General features: G+C 39.3%; 1 protein-coding gene across 1 annotated transcript; it reads right to left on the bottom strand.

The window, feature by feature from the left end:
• Nucleotides 1-15,494: 15,494 nt before the first annotated feature.
• LOC116888242 (transmembrane protein 258-like) lies at nt 15,495-15,734 on the bottom strand. The gene has a single exon (XM_032889529.1). It carries the CDS (start codon nt 15,732-15,734, stop codon nt 15,495-15,497), a length of 240 nt encoding a protein of 79 aa, XP_032745420.1.
• Nucleotides 15,735-21,022: the final 5,288 nt, after the last annotated feature.

The raw sequence follows: 21,022 nt of genomic DNA, 5'->3' as shown, positions 1-21,022 counted from the left end.
ACACAGCAGCAAGACCTCAGCAAGGTCTGGCTGAGTTTTAGATCTAAGGCAGAAAACCATTCCTCTGTCCCTTGCCTAAGGAGAACACAGACATCCACAGTAATGAAGCAATGTCTCTCTGGCACCGTTTGTGTTCACGACCTTAGAGTCAGGAAGCGCTTTCTGTTCTTGGGTCTTTCATAGTGTGTTAAGACATGTTTCAGGTCATGCCTCCACGCAAACCCAAATCAGGTCCCCACTTGAGAAGGAAGACCCATCTATGCCTTGACGTGGGGAGCTCACCGATGCTGGGTGTGCTTAGTGGCTGCCCTGAACAGTTCGGTTCGGCCTGTCAGTCAGTGTCTGCGTAGGAAAATGCCAGGCCTGTGCTACATCAACAGTCCTTGGATCTATCCAGAGATGTGACACCACAGGAGAATTTCACCTTTGTCCTGCCTGCACAGGGACAAAAATCCACACAATAATCTGCTGGGATTTTTCTCATTTGTCAGCAATCCAATATTAGTTGAACACAAGACCTACGCTGTTCTATTAGAGGTGATCTGTTATTGCCCTAGCAAAGCCAAAGGAAGAGGGATAAGTATGTGGCCTTTCAGTCTGAGAGGAGCCCCCCACCCGGCCCTTTAAAACTTCAGAAGTGTCCTGTATTCCTGTCCCATTCTTCTCACGCACTCCCTATCCCAAGCCTTTGGCTCTGACCCCTTGGCCGCAGCAGACACTCTCTCTCCAAGGTCATGGATTTTCTTTTTATCACAAAACACAGTTAGTTGTTTATATAAATGTTAGCATTCTGAATATTACTTTAATGCTATCCTGTCATATGCTCAGTTGTACAGATTGTTTCTCTCCCTCAACAATAAGCCTTTGACATTTCTTCAGGGGCTGGAGCACAATGTCCTGGGTGTAAACACAAGCTGTCCTCCTCCCTAACTCTTCAGCCTTGAGCATGTCCTTATCCTCACTGCCCTCAGTGTTTCATCTATGGTTGCACATTGAGGGTTGGCAACACTGTCCATCTTCAAAGTGTGCTCTGAGCACCGTATGACTCCACGCTTTAAAAGGGTAAGGACTTGAGGGTATAGCTCGTGCAGAACATGTGCTTAGTGTGTGTAAAGCCCCAGGTCCAATCTCTAGTGCTAATGACAGAAATGATGTGGTGCAAAAATATTTATTTATTTTAATTTTTCACATTGTGTGTGTGTGTGTGTGTGTGTGTGTGTGTGTGTGTTTGTGAATACATGTGCCTGTTTCAGGGTATACATGTGGAGATCAAAGGACAGCATTCCAGGTTCTGTTCTCTCCTTCCATTGTGTGGGTTCTAGGGGTTAAACTTAGGTTGTAAGTGCCCTTAACCCTTGAGCCATCCCAGCAGCCATTTGCTAATTTTTAAATTTGTTTTTTAATGTGCTTGATGTTACTTTCCTTTGTGTCAAAATAAAACTGGCTGTAGATTGATTTTTTTCACAGTCAATGACATTTGTGACAGGTTGTTATTTGGCCCATTTATTTCCTTTTCCCCTAGCTTTTAGGATTCGTAGCACTATACTCTAATTTGCCTCCTTACACAACCTTCTTCCATTCAATTTGTTACAAGAAAAAGAATTGTTGGCTACCCTAAATCCATCATCTCATGTCAAGTCTTAAATCACACACATTCCGTATTCTAAAAGCTTTCATTTATGGGCACTGGGGATCCAATTCCAGAACTTGTATCCTAGGCTCTGCCACTGCACTATGCTCTCAGTCTGAGCTTTAACATTTTGTCATTATCACCACATGTGAATTGACCCTTACCATTTTTGTGACACATTCATTATTATATGGACTTTATGGTTGGCATGGATAAACATTCAAAATATGGTTTTGTCACAGAAAGAAGTTTGCAGGGCTGTAAGTGGGCTATTAGCTCATCTGTACTCTTTTTCCTAAGTTCTCATTTTTTTCAACAGGGTCTCATATAGCACAGGCTAGCCTCAAACTCAGTATATAGCCAGCGATGGTCTTGAAGTCCTGATAGTCCTGTATTCGAGAATTATAAGAACAAAGTACCACACCCGACCAATTTCTATCCTTATATAATTACATTAACAAAGTAAAAAGATTCTGTCCAAATACCTGCAGGAAGGACCCTTCGCTACTCATCAGGCCGAGGATGTTCTCATCAAGGTCATAATAATTATGCCAGGTCGTAACTGTGATTTCAGGCTGTTCTACAAACTGGAAATACATCTGCACGACCTTCCTTTCTATACCCTCGCTTGTCCCCAAGTGGACACTTCACCCTTGAGATCACTTTGGAAAGCATACTCGTTAGAGAAGCTGTGCAGTCAGGTAGGTCATTGGCAGAACTCTGTCCCCTTTTGATATCGCAATAAACTCTCAACACCAAGAATTTTGTTGGGCTTTAAAATCAAGGAGAATGAGTATTGTCAATATTCACAAACGTTGGGAAAGATCTCGCGCTTTTGTGGAAATGCTAGCCTATTAATAATAGTTAACTTGTGCTACTTGTGGTTCCCCTAGGAGTCCAGTGTACTTGGCTAGCCCATCGACTGTCACTCTAAGACTCATGGCTGGTTGTAGTTCTTGTCTAAAAGCTTTCCCCACCTATTATAAAATATCCCATGGGTATTTCACATCCCTGAAGCCCCCCTGGTTTTTGTACTCCCTGAAGATTTTAGAATTGTATTTCGCTAAAATTCACAAAATTCAGCAATTCTGCGTTTGTTGATTAGGTGGAATTTCTGTGTAAAAGAAACATTCTTACATCAGCTATTTACATGGACAATGATGTGCACAGCTAAGCACATGGAGTTATTGTAACTATTTTCAATATTGCCACTTTTCAGAACAAAGAGCCCTCTTACTAAATGACCTCTGGAAACTGAGCAGTGACTTTCCTTTGGCTTCCTTTTGTATTTCTTTAAAGAGTTCATAGGTACTTATATAGACTGTGTGTTTTAGTTAACCACCAGAAGTATGTTATTTGGTGCTCACATTATTCTGTTTGGTCACAGGAAACTGCTTGTGCATTGTACATGTTTTTAACGATTTCATTATTTTTATTTTTAAAATTTATTGGATGCCGATCCATAAATATGTGGTTTATACTAATGGAGTTTCATTATTTTTCATGCTTCTTACTGTGATGGTTTAATTTAGATTCATGCCTGATAACAAACCTAGCCATAGAATCATTCATTTGTTCAAGAAAGGTTTTTTTTTCTTTTAATGGGAAAGAATTTTTGAGGAATCGATGTGTGGAATTTGGATTTCTCATTGCTTTTGATTTGATAATTTTTTCTTGCCCCTAGCCTAGAATTTACAGAATACTAACAAAAAGTATCTTACTTTTAATATAATATTTTATTATTTTTTTGAGAATTTCATACAACATATTTTGATATTTTCCCCTAACTCCTCCTAGATCTACCAAAACTCCCCATCCCCCAACTTCATATACTTCTCATTGTTTTCATACATCATGGAGTTCTCTATGTTCTTTTGGGTTTGGGGTCATCCACTGGAATGTGTTTGAATTACTTGTAGCCTCATCTTCAAAGAAAACTGACCCTTCGTGCTCCAAACACCATTGACTGTCCTTTTCTTTCTCAGTTGGGGGTGGTGTGGAGTTCTTGGTTCCTTACCTCTTCTATGCTGGAATATTGACCGACTTGATCTTGTGCAGGTCTTGTTCAGGCAACCCTAGCTGTGATGAGTTCATGGGTATAGCAATTCTGCTATACATGAACCATGTCCACACGACCTGGTTCTTAAAAATCTTTCCTCCATGATAGACTCTGGTGGGGAGCAGTGATCTGGGAACTCCTGTACTTAAAATGTGGATGGATATAGAGGTTACCTACAAATGTATCATACCTGGTAGCTCAGGTATATTTATAGAAAACCTCCTGACCCGAGTTCAGTTTTACAGATGGCCACATCCAGGTTCCCCAGAATGTAAATTACCCATCTAGGTAAGTGGCAGTGGTAAGAGGGTTTGGTGCCTCACTATCACTAAGGAATATTGAACAGTCTGACTCTATGTTAACAGATGGGTTTCTGGGGCTGAGGCACAGTCTACTTACGTGGCTGCAGAAATCCTAATCTATAGACTCTTGTAATAATGGGCATAGTACAGGATAGGATATCCACCCTTTGTGTCAGGAGGTTGGAATATAAGGCCCCATGAGGTAGCTGATCCTCAGGACAAGTGAGTGAGAGGAAAGTTGTGAATATTTCAACATACCCTCTTTCCACCACAAGAGAAAGAAAAAGAAAAATCATATTGAGGAAGCTATAGTGCGTCACAGTGTGTTCCACAATATACCCTTTTGTCCACAGATCTTTGCTTGTAAATGTTTATTGCAATGAACTGGTCAGTCTGTCAGTTATTTCTTATCAGCACCTCCAGGTCAAGCTCTCCAATATTGCTCCAGCTAGGTCACCCAAAGCAGCCATCAACAGGAGGCAGGGTCAGCTTTCTTGGTCTCATGTCCTTGGGGCCAGGTAACCCACATCCATGCCTCAGAGCTAGATCCACTGTGATGACCAGTAGAGATACAGGAACCCACTCTCCCAAGGACTGCAGCCATCCTGGGGCTGGGCCAGCTCTCCTGCTTTCACACCCTTGGTGCTAGCTTCACCATCAGGGCCAGCTCCACTCTATTGCCCTGACAAAGTGAAGGGCCAGCTCTCCCAAGTGCTACAGCTGTGACGGGCAGGACCAGCTCACTTGCTCTCATGATCCTGGGGTCATCTTTCCTGACTGCCACAAGTGACAAGGGGCAAGTTGGGGTAAGGCATCACCCACGTGCCTACACCATCTCACAGCAAGGGATGGCTCTTCCTTGCTCACATCCTCAGGCTGGCTCACCTGCACCCTAGCCACTAGGGCCAGCTCTGCTGTACTGCCAAGGAGAGGTCACTTGCTTCATTCTTTTTTTTTTCTTTTTCGGAGTTGGGGACCAATGCTTCATTCTTAATATCCATTCAGGTTACTGACTGTGATGAAAATTGATATCTGATTACTGACTTTAGGTGGGTTTATTTAAGTTAGGTGAAAACTTTGATGTCTCCCTTTTAACAATCTTTCTTTTTTTAAAAAAAAAGATTTTATTTATTTTATATAAGTGAGTATCCTGTCACTCTCCTCAGACACACCAGAAGAAGGAATCAGATTGTGTTGCAGATGGTTGCGAGCCACCATGTGGTTGCTGGGATTTGAACTCAGGACCTGGGGAAGTGCAGTCAGTGCTCTTAACAGCTGAGCCATCTCTCCAGCCCCTTTAACAACCTTTCAACTTAGTCTCTGCTTCTGTTGTTTAGCATCATTATTTATATTATGACATGTACAATTTAGGAGCCACGATTTTAATGAAATATATATTGGGATTAAAGGTTAAAAGTACTGGGGGCTGGAGAGATTGCTTAGTGATCAAGAGCATTGGGTGCTCTTGCAAAGGACCTGGGTTCAATTCCTAGCATGCACACAGTGACTGAAAAACTGCATAATCCCTCTTCCACAGTATCTGATTCCCTCTTCTCATTTCCCCAGGGACCAGGCACATATGTGGCGAACATGAAGGAAAGCATTCATACAATAAATATAAATAAAGATATTAAATTTAAAAAAGAAACTAAGAGTACTGAAATTGAGAATTGTGTGATAACTAGAGGAAGCAATTTTAAGCTGCACCTTATATACTGAATTATTACTGATAGTTTGTTAAGCACACATATAGAGATCAACAAGTAGTTTTTATAGAGAATTAAAATGAAAATATAAAAGAAGGATGCTGTATTTGACTATGCTCAAGTCAGATGCTTGAATGAGTTACAAATACATAACCCTGGATGCAATATTACAAAAGAAAAATGTACTATAATTTCACTTTTGAAAAGACTAAATGTATAATTATCAACATGTATGCATCACATAATGAAGTATGTGTAGAGAATATTTACAATTTTTTTCCTCCATCTTTATTAACTTGGGTATCTCTTATTTACATTTCAATTGTTATTCCCTTTCCCGGTTTCCAGGCCAACATCTCCTTAACCCCCCTCCCCTTCTCTATGGGTGTTCCCCTCCCCATCCTCCCCCCATTACCACCCTCCCCCCAACAATCACGTTCACTGGGGGTTCAGTCTTGGCAGGACCAAGGGCTTCCCCTTCCACTGGTGCTCTTACTAGGATATTCATTGCTACCTATGAGGTCAGAGTCCAGGGTCAGTCCATGTATAGTCTTTAGGTAGTGGCTTAGTCCCTGGAAGCTCTGGTTGCTTGGCATTGTTGTTCATATGGGGTCTCGAGCCCCTTCAAGCTCTTCCAGTTCTTTCTCTGATTCCTTCAACGGGGGTCCTATTCTCAGTTCAGTGGTTTGCTGCTGGCATTCGCCTATGTATTTGCCGTATTCTGGCTGTGTCTCTCAGGAGAGATCTACATTCAGTTCCTGTTAGCCTGCACTTCTTTGCTTCATCCATCTTATCTAGTTTGGTGGCTGTATATGTATGGGCCACATGTGGGGTAGGCTCTGAATGGGAGTTCCTTCAGCCTCTGTTCTAAACTTTGCCTCCTTATTCCCTCCCAAGGGTATTCTTGTTCCCCTTTTAAAGAAGCAGTGAAGCATTCACATTTTGATCATCCGTCTTGAGTTTCATTTGTTCTAGGCATCTACGTTAATTCAAGCATTTGGGCTAATAGCCACTTATCCATGAGTGCATACCATGTATGTCTTTCTGTGATTGGGTTACCTCACTCAGGATGATATTTTCCAGTTCCATCCATTTGCCTACGAATTTCATAAAGTCATTGTTTTTGATAGCTGAGTAATATTCCATTGTGTAGATGTACCACATTTCCTGTATCCATTCCTCTGTTGAAGGGCATCTGGGTTCTTTCCAGCTTCTGGCTATTATAAATAAGGCTGCTATGAACATAATTAGAGCATGTGTCTTTGTTATATGTTGGGGCATCTTTTGGTATATGCCCAAGAGAGGTATAGCTGTATCCTCAGGCAGTTCAATGTCCAATTTTCTGAGGAATCTCAAGACTGATTTCCAGAATGGTTGTACCAGTCTGCAATCCCATCAACAATGGAGGAGTGTTCCTCTGAGAATATTTACAATTATATATACAAGTGACTCTGAGTTATAGAGTAGAAGTTGGACCATTAAGAGATACAGAATAATTTAAATTTACCAATATTTTCAAATATTATTTGAAAATTTGCACTTTGGAATTTATTTATAAAACAATGAAATTGTCATAATTAATGTTAATGCGAGTGAAAGTACATATTTCTCCACATAAATCTCTGATATTTGTTAATGTGAGAAGCAAACAATATTTTACCATTGTTATTAAAATTTCTTTCTGGATCTTTAAAGGATTGTAAGTACCACCCATACCTGGGCAATTCAGTGAGCTTGCAGGCCAACATGACTACACAGAAAGACCCTACCTATTTCAAAAACAACAAACAAGAGAAAACCCCAAAGAAAATGAGACCAAACTCCAAAGTCAAATAAATCTCTTTCTGCTGTCTTTTAGAATTCATCCTATGACACAGCAATTTCACAATCTCTTGTTACTTAGTGTTGGGATATTACTGTTGTCTGTACCATGTGCAGGACCTTTTCAGATTCTGTATACAGTTATAAGGTAGATCTCATGTGACTGTAAGATGAGCTAAGCATATACTCTTTGAGATCATAAAACTGGAAAACTTCTAGTATAATATTAACAAAACATGATTTGTATAGCTGTGTGTGTGTGTGTGTGCGTGGCGTGTGTGTGTGTGTGTGTGTGTGTGTGTGTATGTGTGTACCTTCTTTGGCAACATGGTTCTGTTTTTCATTTGGTCTCCTTCCTAGAGTCAAACACTTAAGGGAAAGGAAGGAATATTGGAAATGAAAATCTTTCTAATCAGGGCCTTCAGTATGTCCTGAAGATAACTTTGTTATAGGAAAGTGCTGCCATAAGAAAGTGCACAAGGTTTACATCCCCAAATGCAGTCTGGTGAGATGGAAGGGAGAGTAGCGAAGACGCAATAATCCTGAAATCATATTGCACAAGATAGACTCTGCACCCTGTTGAGGACCCATGCCTGGGCTACCACCACAGTCAAAAATATAGAAATAAATAGAAATATAGAGAATTTTGTGCACAAGTGAGATCTGAAGTCACATGCAGGAAGTAGAAGGAAGACAGTTGCTTAGAGGAGCCCAAGACATAGACATGGTAGAGTTTGGATAGAGCATGCTTCTTGAAAATATACACAAGATATATTTTTAAATAAAAATTTTTGGTATAACAAGAAAAAGAGAACAGTATCTTTTTTCAAACAGGTCCACTGGGGAACATTTTATAAAGAATAAAATTCACACTTGTAAAGATCACATTTGATAACTTCTAATAACTAAGTAGAGTTGTACAACTATTACCTTAATGAAGTTTTAGACAATTGCACTATTCTCTAATTTCTATGGTTCTTGAAAATAGTCCTATACTCATATCAGGCTACTGATTTTCCTTTGACCTTGACTTGCTTGTTCTCAGCATATAAATGGGAGATCAAGCTGTTTTATGTTGTGACAAGTACAAGCAATGCCACTAAAAACATTTTATGTACATTTTTTAAGTTCTGGGGAGTCCACTAAGGTCCCCATGCATGCTAGACAAGTAGCATTTATAGACAGGAATTTTAATGTACAAATATGGAAATGCTGAGTCATGTGGCAATTTAAAGTTTTGAATGCCATAATTTCAATGATTTTATTCTGTACCTGGAAATCATTTGAGGGAAAGAAACAATATACATAGATTAGAGAGGTTAGTGAATTGTCACTAAAAATTTCTATTTCAGTGCTTGGAACTTGCTTTCAAAATTACCTTCAATTAAGCCAAAGTGTGATAAATACACTTTGTGTATTTATAATAAATAAATAAATTTTGTGTTCATTCAAAAGTACAGTGTACGTAGAACTCCTCAGGAAGCCCCAAGATCTTACTGAACTCATGATCCTGCTGCCTCAAGTGATAGGGTTACAGGCATGCACCATCACACTCAGGCAGCTGTCCACTACATTGTGAGGAGGGACAGTATTGTTTTCCTCAGATGGGGATGTTGATGGTGGTCGTGAAAAGAATTGAATCCTTTGAAATACACAGGAATTCTTGGATCCTTTCAAGACTCCGTTGAGAGGGGACAGAACCTCCAACTCCAACTTAGAAGAGGATAGGAGATCCAACTAGGTGGGCAGCAGGTGGCTCTTGACTCAAAATCTTTCTCTCTAGTAATTAAGGACTTGGACCACCAATCGTCTAGGTACGATCCTGGCTTATGGTCTATGCTTCTATATGCTTCTATAAAGCAGAAGCAGAAGCCAGGGCTGCAGGGTCAAAGCATCGTGCTAGCTTTATTTATTAATTATTCTTTGAAAAGCCATTCCTGGTTCTCACCAACTTGGAGACACAGCTTCGTGATCCATAAAAAAGATTGGGATTAAAACTACCACTCCCTTATAGGATGGCACTGAAGATGGAATACCGCTGTGCATATGTTGAATACAAGTTCTATTAAAATGTAGCCCTTCTGTGAATAAGACTTTGCAGTGAATGGGGAAAATGGAGGAATCAAAAAATGGTGTACTTTATCAAGAACAGAAATTGCTGAACATACCAGGCTGGGGGCATGATGTGGGGGGATTTGGTAGGAAGAGGATGTGGGTTGCTTTTGAGGCTGTTTGGGAGGTATGCTTTGTTCACTTTTCTAATAGCATTGACATTACCTGGGGCTACTTTTTTCCTTCCAGGGTCTATATTTGACTCTGAGCCTCTGTTGCTATGCAACAGCCTGCCTCTGAGCTCAGAGAATGATGCAGGGAAACTGGTCTGGGTAGCTTTGTCTAGAGCATCCTGGCGAGCGGATACCAGAGAGTGGGTGGAGAGAATGAGTGGGTAGCATTGTTAAGGATGTGAGCTTGTTGTATTAATGAAGTTCTTGTTAGAAGAGACCATCTTTTCAGTGTGGTCAATATTAACCACCATTATTAGGTACAGAGCAGGAAAGCAGATGGTCAATGAATAAAATGTATGATTTCAATAACAACAGAAGTTAATGTTAATGCTTTTAATAAACAGGAACATTTGAAGCAGGATTGGTTTATGTACGTCAATCATTTTTGTGATTTAGTCTAAGGGTTACTGTGAGTTCTAATTTCAAAAACTAGGAATTTTAATCTTTAATAAGGAAGAAGCAAAGGAAAAAATATAAATGACCTTTTTATTGGTCACTTCCAGAGTGTCTCACTTGGACACTGTAGGAGTGACAGGAAAGAAACACTCTGGCATCAGTGATGGTTCTATGGAATTTTCCACCCAGGAGAAGCAATCCAATTTCCATCCTTCTTTGAAACATCTCTAAGCCCCAAGCCTGAATTCTGACCAAGGAAACTACCCCTGTGAATGTGTCTATGCAGATAGACTTGAGAGATCCAGGAACACAGAATACAGTTTTGTTATATTTCAGCCACAGAAGCGCATGCATGTATGTACATACAAGTACACACATGCACCTACCATATCAAAGGCAATTGTTTTAGCTTCCTCTTCAAACTCTGCATTTTGTATCCATTAAAAAAACAGCAAGGGGTTGGGGATTTAGCTCAGCGGTAGAGCGCTTGCCTAGGAAGCGCAAGGCCCTGGGTTCGGTCCCCAGCTCTGAAAAAAAGAACCAAAAAAACAACAGGGCTCTCTCTTCCTCTTCCTCTTCCCTTCCTGTTCCCCCTCTCTTCCCATTCCCTCCCCCTCTTCACGTGCTCATGGCTACCCTTCTCTTCCTCTCTCTCTCTCTCTCTCTCTCTCTCTCTCTCTCTCTCTCTCTCTGCCTCTACTATCCTCTTAACTCCCCTCCCCATGCCCTGAATAGACTCTATTCTATACTAAAAAAAACCAAAACAACAACAGGTATACATTTTTCGCAAAAATTTTCTCCATGACCAAATTTACACCAGTTCTTCTGAATCCCCCCTTTAAAAAAATATACATTTTATTTTTGTGTCCCATTTTTGGCCTCCCAGAGTAAATCATAGCACAGAAGTTCCCTCAGTCCAGCTTCTGATGTGTGATTTAGTTCCCCTATCCTTGTCCTTGATTCCTGATTATATTGTCTTACTTTTATCAGGAACACTGTTAAGTCAGTTTAGCAAAAATACTTCTATGTTCTAACTCTGCTTTTTAAAAAAATGCATACTTGTTTTCATATTTTATTTTTTAAAAATTTTTATTAGATATATTTCTTTACTTACATTTCAAACGTTATTCGCCTTCCCTCTTTCCTGTCCATAAACCCCCATTCCCTCCCTCTCCCCTCCCCCATATGGGTATTCTCCCTATACATCCCCCTTATTGCCCCCCCATATTGCCCTGCACTGGGGGTCCAACCTTGGCAGGACCAAGGGCTTCCCCTTCCACTGGTGACCCAACAAGGCTATTCTCTGTTACCTAAGCAGTTGGAGCCCTGGGTCAATCCATGTATAGTCTTTCAGTAGTGCATTGGTCCCTGGAAGCTCTAGTTGGTTGGCATTGTTGTTTTTATAGGATTGCAAGCTTCTTCAGCTCTTTCAATCCTTCCTATAATTCCCCCCAAGGGGGTCCTGTTCTCAGTTCGGTGGTTTGCTGCTAGCATTGACCTCTGTATTGGACATGCTCTGAATGTGTCTCTCAGGATAGATCTATATCTGGTCCCTTTCAGCATGCATTTTTTAGCTTCATCAATCTTATCTAGTTTTGGTGAGTCTTCATATTTTAAATTGAGCCTGGTTATATATTAGAGTTTCTTTCTCCCATGACAACAATAAAAAGTAAAATGTCTTAACAGCCTTAAACTAATGTCTAACTACACATGAACATTTATTTGTGTCAATCCAATAGTAAATTTGTTCTGTTCAGCTATTATCTTGATATTTTCTCAGATAATCTACAGTGTAGAGAATAAGAGGGTACTGTTGTGTTAACGTTTCCTGAGGAGAAGCCTATGACTGTTTAGTCACTCCATATAGGGAGCTGAAAACAGACCAACATATGATTTCACCCTTCTTGGCAAAACATTGTGCACATCTACGGAGTAGAGATAAACATTCCTTGCAGGAGTGTGGATTACTCCAGAACAATTTCATCACTACAAAGTCCTATCCAAATGTGGATGACAGCCTCATGGAAGCTGCATCATGCTATCTGTCCTTTAGTTAATCTTCAACTTCCTATTTACTCTAGCATATCTTCAGATCACTTGCAACAGGAGAACAGTACAAGTCAGGAAATAGCTGAAATACCAGGTGAGAGTCCCATGGCCCTCCCCTCCTCCTTCTACTAGTACCAGTTACCACTAACACATGGCAACCTCAAGATGGTGATGGGGTGACTCTATTATGCACATAAGAAAGAAAAGGTTATACTATAACAAATGACAGAAACACAATGCTAGGACACTGCATATTCTATGTATAAGGACACATTTCTACTTGTTCTATAGGAAGGGACTCACATGAACACACTGAAAATGGTTTGTTTGCTTTGAGTTATCCTTCAATCTGGATATCATCCAAACAGAAGGAATGCTCAGTGACTTTGGTGTTTGTGAAACCCTCACCCCAGCTCCCTCTCTCCTTCCCCTGTCACGGAGTGGAGAGAATGAGAAACACACCAACACCATAAGTCTCAGAGATAAGACTGACCTCCTGACCAAAGGGCCAAATCTAAGCTTTGGAATAATCAATTATCTCTATTTCCCTTCTCTATATATGTTGGCTGAAGATTAGATGAAAAACCAATCTTTAGCTGCTTCTCAGATTGCTGGATCTCTGAACAAAACCCAAATTAAGAATTTAACTTGCAGATTTTTCCCATGTCATAAGAAGGTCTTCTTATGCAAATACATATCTATAAGGTGAAATTATTTTGTATCACTTCCCTTGTTGATCCTTGTCTGAAATGAGGCCTCTGTGAGTAGATTGATGTATATTATTCAAATTGATTAGTCTTTGGATAGAAAATTAACTCCTATTTGAATATTTAAAATTTATATCATATACATATTCAAAATTATAATCACATTATGTATACTCGTCTTTAAGTTGCCTAAAGTATTTTATACTTCATTATTTTTATGAGCTTAATATGCTAAGATTTCTTTTGGTGTGTGTCTGTGTGTGTCGCTTTCAGTTGATTCTCTTTTATCTCTTTGTTAACCCAAGTGTTTCAAATGTGAAGCATGTCATCTTTATACATTAACTATAACTTCCAAAAAAACAAAGCAGAATTTTCACATTGCTGTTGACTTTGCATTTGTTATGAATTAGAGGTTTTTTCCTTGTGTGTTTTCATAAATAGGGTCTTCATCACATACTCCATGCTGGGCTAGACCTGCAGTCTTCTTCCCTTAGCCTCCTAGGTATGGGAACTTCAGACAGTGGCAGAACACCCAACTGAGAATGTGTTTTTAAACTGTTATGATAGTTTTATTTAAATATATAGTTCATCATAATGGGAATTGGGCAATACTCCAGGGAAGTACCCAGGAGATTAGAGCAATAGGAATGTGGAAGCTTCAGGGCTCTGTGGAACAAGCTTTAGAATACTTCCAGATTTAATTACTTGGAAAAGGTTTTGAGGGCATTCATTTGTAAGGTATAGCTACTGGGTTGAAGAGATAAAATATACTCTAGATTTTATTTGTAGTAACTTTATAAAATTATTTATGAGTTTACATTTATGAAAGCAATAACTGCATTTTCACAGCTTCAGAAATCAATATATGCATGTAGTACCTATGTTCTGGCCTTTCCTCCCCAAAAGATAGGGTTTTATCATGGTACCTGGTGAAATTTTAAATATGTATATATTTATAAGTATACATATATATATATGTGTGTGTGTGTGTGTGTGTAGTTTCTAAAATTTATAGGATTGCTTTAAAAATTATAAAGACCCTATAAGTATCACTTGTTAATTTTGAAATGTTGCAAAAATTCAAAGCTATAACAATTAATGCAGTAGCCATGAGCATGAATTAAGATAAATTATTTCAACTATCACAAAATCTTTCAGTTTACTCTCTTTTCATTGCCCTTTTCCTCCTCCTAGAAGTAACCATTCCTTCGAATTTGTAGTTATGATTTATACTGTGTGTGTGTATGTATATGCTTGCATGTGTGTGTGTGTGTGTGTGTGTGTGTGTGTGTGTGTGTGTGTATGTGTGGAGGTATGGAGATAAAAGGCCAACCTCAGGTGTTGGACACGAACTGCTATACACCTTTGGAAATTTTTCTTAGTTTGAATAATATTCTCTCGTTGGCCTGGAACTCAGCAGTTAGGGTAGGCTAGACTAGGCTAGCCTCTACTATGCCGTGATTATAAGCTTGTACTACCATGCTTGGCTTTTTATTTTTTGGGTTTTGGAAATGTAATCCATATCCTCATGCTCTCCCATTATGTACTTTACCTAATGTATTATAACCACAGCTTTATAATTCATTTTTTGTATAAAAAATTCTTTTGCATAGCTTTAAATCTCTATGTTGGAGTGCTTTAGATGTCTTTGCCTTTCTCTTTTCATACCTTATATTTTGTTCAGAGTCCTATATGTGCTAGTAATGGTACACTATTCCGCTTACTGAGTAATTGGAGAACCACTCCATTCCTTGAGTGATTGGAATTCTACTCCACGGCTGCATGTGGTTCTTTTAAATAATACATTATAATGTGTTTTAAGGTGAATTTTCAGCCATCATTTTCCTGCAGATTTAATAAAAATAGTGAATTAATGAATGTTATTTCTATGTCATTCAATGATTACTTTGTAGCTATTTTCCAGGTTGTATATCAATGTTGTAATTATAGGGTAATTATATAGGGTCACTTATAACTTTACCAGATATTTGCTAGGTGTTTCTGTATTGCTCTCCGTGGTGGTAGTTGCACACTCACCAGTGGCACGTGCCATTTCTCCTTGCCCCAGTCAGGCATTGAAGGGGATGTTTTTTCTCTTTGGATCCAAGTGTAGATGATGGAGTAGCAGAAACCTGATAATTCTTCTGATGGGGTACAACAAAATCCCAAGTGTACTTCAAGGAAGCTTCCTAAGGGTTTATGGGAAGATAGTCCTACAGATACAAGCACAATATTTAGTGCACCATTAAAATATGATTTGCTTTCTTCTCAACTTACGATTCCATATTCTTAGCTGTCCTGGAACTTATTTTGCAGACCTGTCTGGCCTCATATTCACAGAGATCTGCCTGTCTCTGCTTCTTGAATGCTGGGATTAAAGGCATGTGCCATCACCTGGTAGGATGTTTAGGATGTTACTTTTTTTTTTGTCACACATCTGCCTTTATTGTAAACAGCAGGTGGGACATGTAGCAATGGTAAAAAATTAATTTACAAAAGCAGAGACTTGGTGAGCCGCCTGGTGAGCTGCCTTGGAGACTCATACGTAGATGCCAAACCAGAGCGGGAGGAAGAGGACTCCGAAGCCCTTGAAGAGTGAGGCCACCAAGGAGATGAGGAGCTCTTTGTAAATATCGCGCGTGTACTTGGTAGAGTTGACCTCGTAAACGAAGAACCAGGCAGTGAAGAACATGCCGATGGACAGAAGTACCACAGTCAGGTGAGGGAAGACATCCGGGTCCACTGGGCTGGTATACCCACTCATGGCCTCGAGCTCCATTTTGCCTCGCACAGGATAAACCACCGATCCGCCACCAGAAGAACACGGCAAGATGTTACTTTTTTTTTCCGGAGCTGGGGACTGAACCCAGGGCCTTGCGCTTGCTAGGCAAGCGCTCTACCACTGAGCTAAATCCCCAACCCCCAGGATGTTACTTCTTAACATCAGTAGTTCCCCTGTATTTTGGGTGAGTGGAAATGTAAGAGTGAATTAATAAACACACTCATCTCTACAAATAGAATTGTGCCATCTCTGTGATATACAGTGTAATCATTTGGTGTGGTAGTGGGGGAGTCATTGCCATTTCCATTCTTCCATTCTTGTGCCCTGTCAGGGCCCTTTGTGATCATATCAGGAGTGTATATGATCTGGGTGTTATTGGAGCTCTATGAAGAGATAGCTAAGTCTTTGGATATTAGAGCTACGGGAAGGTGTTTTTCCTGAGTCTCGGAGTCTGAACTACTGCCTTAAACTCCCTTGACACATAAGTGTTCACTTAGCATCTTTCCGTCTTTGCATCTCCAGTAGCCAATGGGATGAAGAGTTGACAGTAGGGGTTGGGGATTTAGCTCAGTGGTAGAGCACTTGCCTAGGAAGCGCAAGGCCCTGGGTTCAGTCCCCAGCTCCGAAAAAAAGAACCAAAAAAAAAAAAAGAGTTGACAGTAGTCATTTCACTTGGTTCTTGGGGAAATTGTGATAATCTTTGCAGAGATACCTTAATAAAGAATAGGAGAAAGGCATCATTGGTGTTCTCATAGCTTTTTCAAAGAGGAGATGAACCTGATAACAGGGCCAGGACTAAGGGGAGCAGTTGGGAAGTGGGGGTGGTGTTGTGGACAGGGACTCCAGCCTGACTGGGCTGAAAGTTTGGGGCCTTGCAAAGGATAGTCCTGAGATAACCAAATGGCTTTTATTAATTTGGGCCAAAACTTTAAATAAATTCATTTTTACATTTTTTTTTTTTTTTTTTTTTTCGGAGCTAGGGACCAAACCCAGGGCCTTGAGCTTGCTAGGCAAGCGCTCTACCGTTGAGCCAAATCCCCAACCCTTCATTTTTACATATTAATGTCTTTTTGCCTTTTATTATTTTCTCTTAATGTAGATGACATGGGATTCATAACAAAGCTTTATATGTTAGGAGTTGTAATATCAGAAGGATGGATCCTTTTTTCATGGCAATTCTCTACTGTCTTTTATCCTAATTATTCCTCTTGCCCCATACCATATCATACAATAGATAATCTACCTGTAATTCCATGTGACTTTCTGTAACAGAATCTGTTGTCCATAGATTTGTGAGAAATACATGAGAATCCTGGTCCTGTGGGAACAAGAAGTGACATGACTTAAGAAACCCTGTCTAGCCACCCCAGGGCGGACAACCAATCCAGAATGATGTAGACACATGATCATCAAGAACACATCTGCAACCGATAAAGTTGAGACTTGCTGCAAGAGGAAAAATGCACTCCACAAAGAACAGCAAAATAGCTCAATAAGATGATATTTGTGGTCACTTAGAGGACTTGTATTTGTATCAAGTAATTTTAGGTGAGCTTGAAAATAAATAGAAAGATTTCTTCTGATGGTGGCCGTCAGTAAGTACCATCCATCTTCCTATTTGCTATCTTATTAAACTCGTGTAGAGAGGGGCTGGAGAGGTGGCTCAGTGGTTAAGAGCACTGGCTGCTCTTCCAGAGGTCCTGAGTTCAATTCCCAGCAACACATGGTGGCTCACAACCATCTGTAATGGGATGAAGCCCTCTTTCTGGTGTGTCTGAAGATAGTTACAGTGTACTCATATACATAAAATAAATAATTCTGGAAAAGAAGAGGAAATAGTTTTAAAAAATTTGTGTAGAGAGAACAACAAATACAAAGCTGTCACTGATAAAAATCATGTGTCACTTTCTTGTATCTTAAATTTGAGTGTGTAACTTAAAGTAACCACAGAAAGAGGAGAATCATGGGGAGGTGGGAGGTAGGTGAAGGAGCCCTAGAAAGGGGGATAATAGGATGTAGATGCTATGAAGGAGTAAATAGGAAAATGGGGGTACCTTAACAGGGGAGAGGAGGGAAAGGTAATACAGAGGCAGAGGAAGGAAGGAGAAATAAATTACAATAAAATAAATAAAACACAGGAAAAATATAAAACACATTATATATGTACATATATTATATATGTATACACACATATACGTGACAGCTTTGGAGGTGTCACAAGGTTTGTAGATGAAAAGCTACAGGCAATTCAATGGCTGCTGAAGAGAGAGTAAGTTTTCAAAAGGAGTAAGCCCTTTATAGATTATATAATCCCAAGAAGTCGACCCTAAGCATATGTAAATGTGCGCAACAATAAATGGATTCTATAAGTTGTGTATATATGTGTATATGTGTGTATGTGTGTGGTATACAACAATAAATTTAATAAGAGGTTGTGAATTTGAGAAGTGGTTAGAGGGGAAGGAGGAAGGGGTAGAAATGATGCAAATGCAGTAGTTATATATGAAATTCTTAAAAATATTAAAGAAAATAAAATGAAAAAAGAGTCATTCAGATTAGCCAGGATAGAAATGGTCAGTTCTGATTTTCATTGTTTTGGTTTTCATTTTCTTCATTTAATCATGGTTACAGGATGGCTGAAGTTGATGGTGTTTGGAAATGCTTATTTCTGCAGAACACTACTAGCCAATTCTCAATGCTAGTATTATCAATGAATATTATCAGCAGGTTAGTGAGAGAATTTGATGAAGCCAGGTAAAAATGTAGTCATTACAGGTGACTAGATCAATAATATTGATAAAAGTCTTGAAACATTTTTCCTTACCTGAGTGTAAGATGGGACAGCTTTTTAGTTTCTGCTGTCATGGAGAGAGAACCAAATCTTAATCTACTTTACCCAGAACGATCCTGAACACTAGGATTTGGTGACATTCTCCTGTACAGGTGTCCAGAACAGTATTTTTTCCAAAGTGAACATTCTTGTTACTTTTAATTTAAACTTGCTTGGATAAGTACTGAGTTAAAATACAAACCTCATAGGAAATCTGCCCTCATTTTTTATGGAGGAGAAGGAGGAGGAGGAGTCACTATATCTCAACAAATGAAACTTGTTAATCAGTTTAATAAAGTCGATGTGTTCCCACAGTGGATTAGACTTTGTAACAAAGTGATGTAGTTCTCTGACCACTCATGCAGCACATAGCATTTCATTTCTTCATGGGAATGTTCAAGTTTACAAACACTGAAGTACAGTGGCTGCAGGTGTCGCCCAATCTCGAATATGCATGCAAACTAAAACTGATGTTACGTGTCAAGTGTCACAGAGTGTGTGTACCGTGACCGATCACAGTGGGAGCTTAACGTAGATGTGGAAAAGCTTGAAGCAGTGTGGTAAGTAGCAGCTGTCCTTCCAGTCTTCGTGTTAATTCTGAAGTCTCTAATGTGATATCAACTCTTCAATTCCTCAAATGCTGTTGATCGCATTTTGATTTTATGGTTAATCTCGTAATGTGTGTTTCCTCTGTGTATCAATGGGGTTAACATTTTTTTATTGACTAAGCTGCTAAGGTTTTAGATGTTTATAGTCACCTTCCTCAGAATCTCATAAGTCAAGGTGGTTTCTCAAAAGAAAATTGTTAGTTAGAATAGTCTAAATGGAATCAAATATTTACTAGGTAAATTTGTAGACTTTTCCACATATCTAAAGATTAGATATTAAAGGATTATTTATTGACAGTCACCATGAATCTAATAATATAAATTTATTGCATCTGAAGTCAAAATGCTGTAGCTGAACAAAATACATGATTGGTCTCATTTATTGTTTCCTTGCAGAAATTCCCACAAATTACCTTAAAAATTAAATTTGGAGAGTGTTAAATAAGATCTTTTTTTTTAAACTGTTTTTTCAAATTTGTTAAATGTAACTTTTGAAAGTCAAACACATTTTAGCTGGCTAATGTATCCCAGTGAATTAATACCTTGTATACTCAGTATGTCAGATAGCCCCATGGATGTGATTCTATTAAGAAGAATGTGACAGAGCAGTCACTCGCTGATTGTGTAAAAAAGCTTCAGTGGTTTTATCCAAGAGTCCCAGAATCTTTTGGAAAGTCGAAGTTGCTGTCTTGACAGTTGTCCTGTTGTTGGCTGAGGTCATGGAGGACTTGTGCTGTCTGTGTGGGAATGGATGCTGTGGAACAGAAAGACATTTTCCCAGCTTTTGCAAAGTCTCTCTAGATTGAGTGACTTAGAAAACTTACTTAAGTGAATAAAACCCTTTGGTAAGGGTTCAGCTCACACTAGACATGGAGTACTACTTACTGCTGGCATTTCTGCATTCTCTTCAAATATTTGGCATGATACATCTCACCACACTCTCCCTGAATAGGTACCGTCTTACTTTTGACCCATTTTCATTAACATAGTACTAGTTTGTATAGCAGAGTAAGAAAAATCTGTGGTTTGACCTTTACATCCTGCTACCTCAGTGAGGAGATTTCTTTTTTTAAAATTTTGTCACAGTACCATTTTTAATGTTTTAGGTAATAAGTTATAATATAAGAGGTTTGATCAAATGTTGAAATCAAGCCGTGTGTGTGTGTGTGTGTGTGTGTGTGTATGTGTGTGTGTGTGTGTGTGTCTTATTGATACTAGAGAACTACTCACGATGAGGATAAAAGGTAATTTTTTTTCTAGATGAAATGAAGATCAAGAGAAATCTATATGTAAAATTGAACATTTGCCACCACCTATTTAAAAAAAAATTCCTTGCATCATAAAACTAGGCTAATTGGTGTGGCATACAAAGCAGTATATTTTCTAAAGTAAATTCTGCATTGTATCTTGTTTAAAAAGCCTTAGCATATTCACCATTACCACAGCCCTGTGGCATTTGTGGAGTAGCCCTGTTTTGGTGCTGTTGGAGGAGATAATTATAGAAAGCCTGTACCTTGCCTCATATCAAGTAGCTGTGGGTCTGACAGCATCAAAATAGCCAGCTTTGTTGGAACTCAGGATGAAGATCAGAGTTTAGCAGAAGGCAGGAGAAGAGATTAGAGCACTCACAGTGACTAAGAAAACAAAACCAGAAATTAGGCAAACAACAATAAAATCAAGCCCACAGCCAAATTTAGTAAAGAAGTCCCAAATTACTCAGAAGTGAATCGAGGGGACATGGCTAAATGTAGCATGCTAAACAGCAGGAGTTGTACGACAATGCTATGAGAAGCCACATGCCAGATTGAACAACCTACACGAAATGGCCAAATCCCCGTAAGCAAACT

The sequence above is a fragment of the Rattus rattus genome, chromosome X, assembly GCF_011064425.1.
Source record: "Rattus rattus isolate New Zealand chromosome X, Rrattus_CSIRO_v1, whole genome shotgun sequence".
Lineage (NCBI taxonomy): Eukaryota > Metazoa > Chordata > Mammalia > Rodentia > Muridae > Rattus > Rattus rattus.
This window is presented reverse-complemented; position numbering and strand designations above follow the sequence as displayed.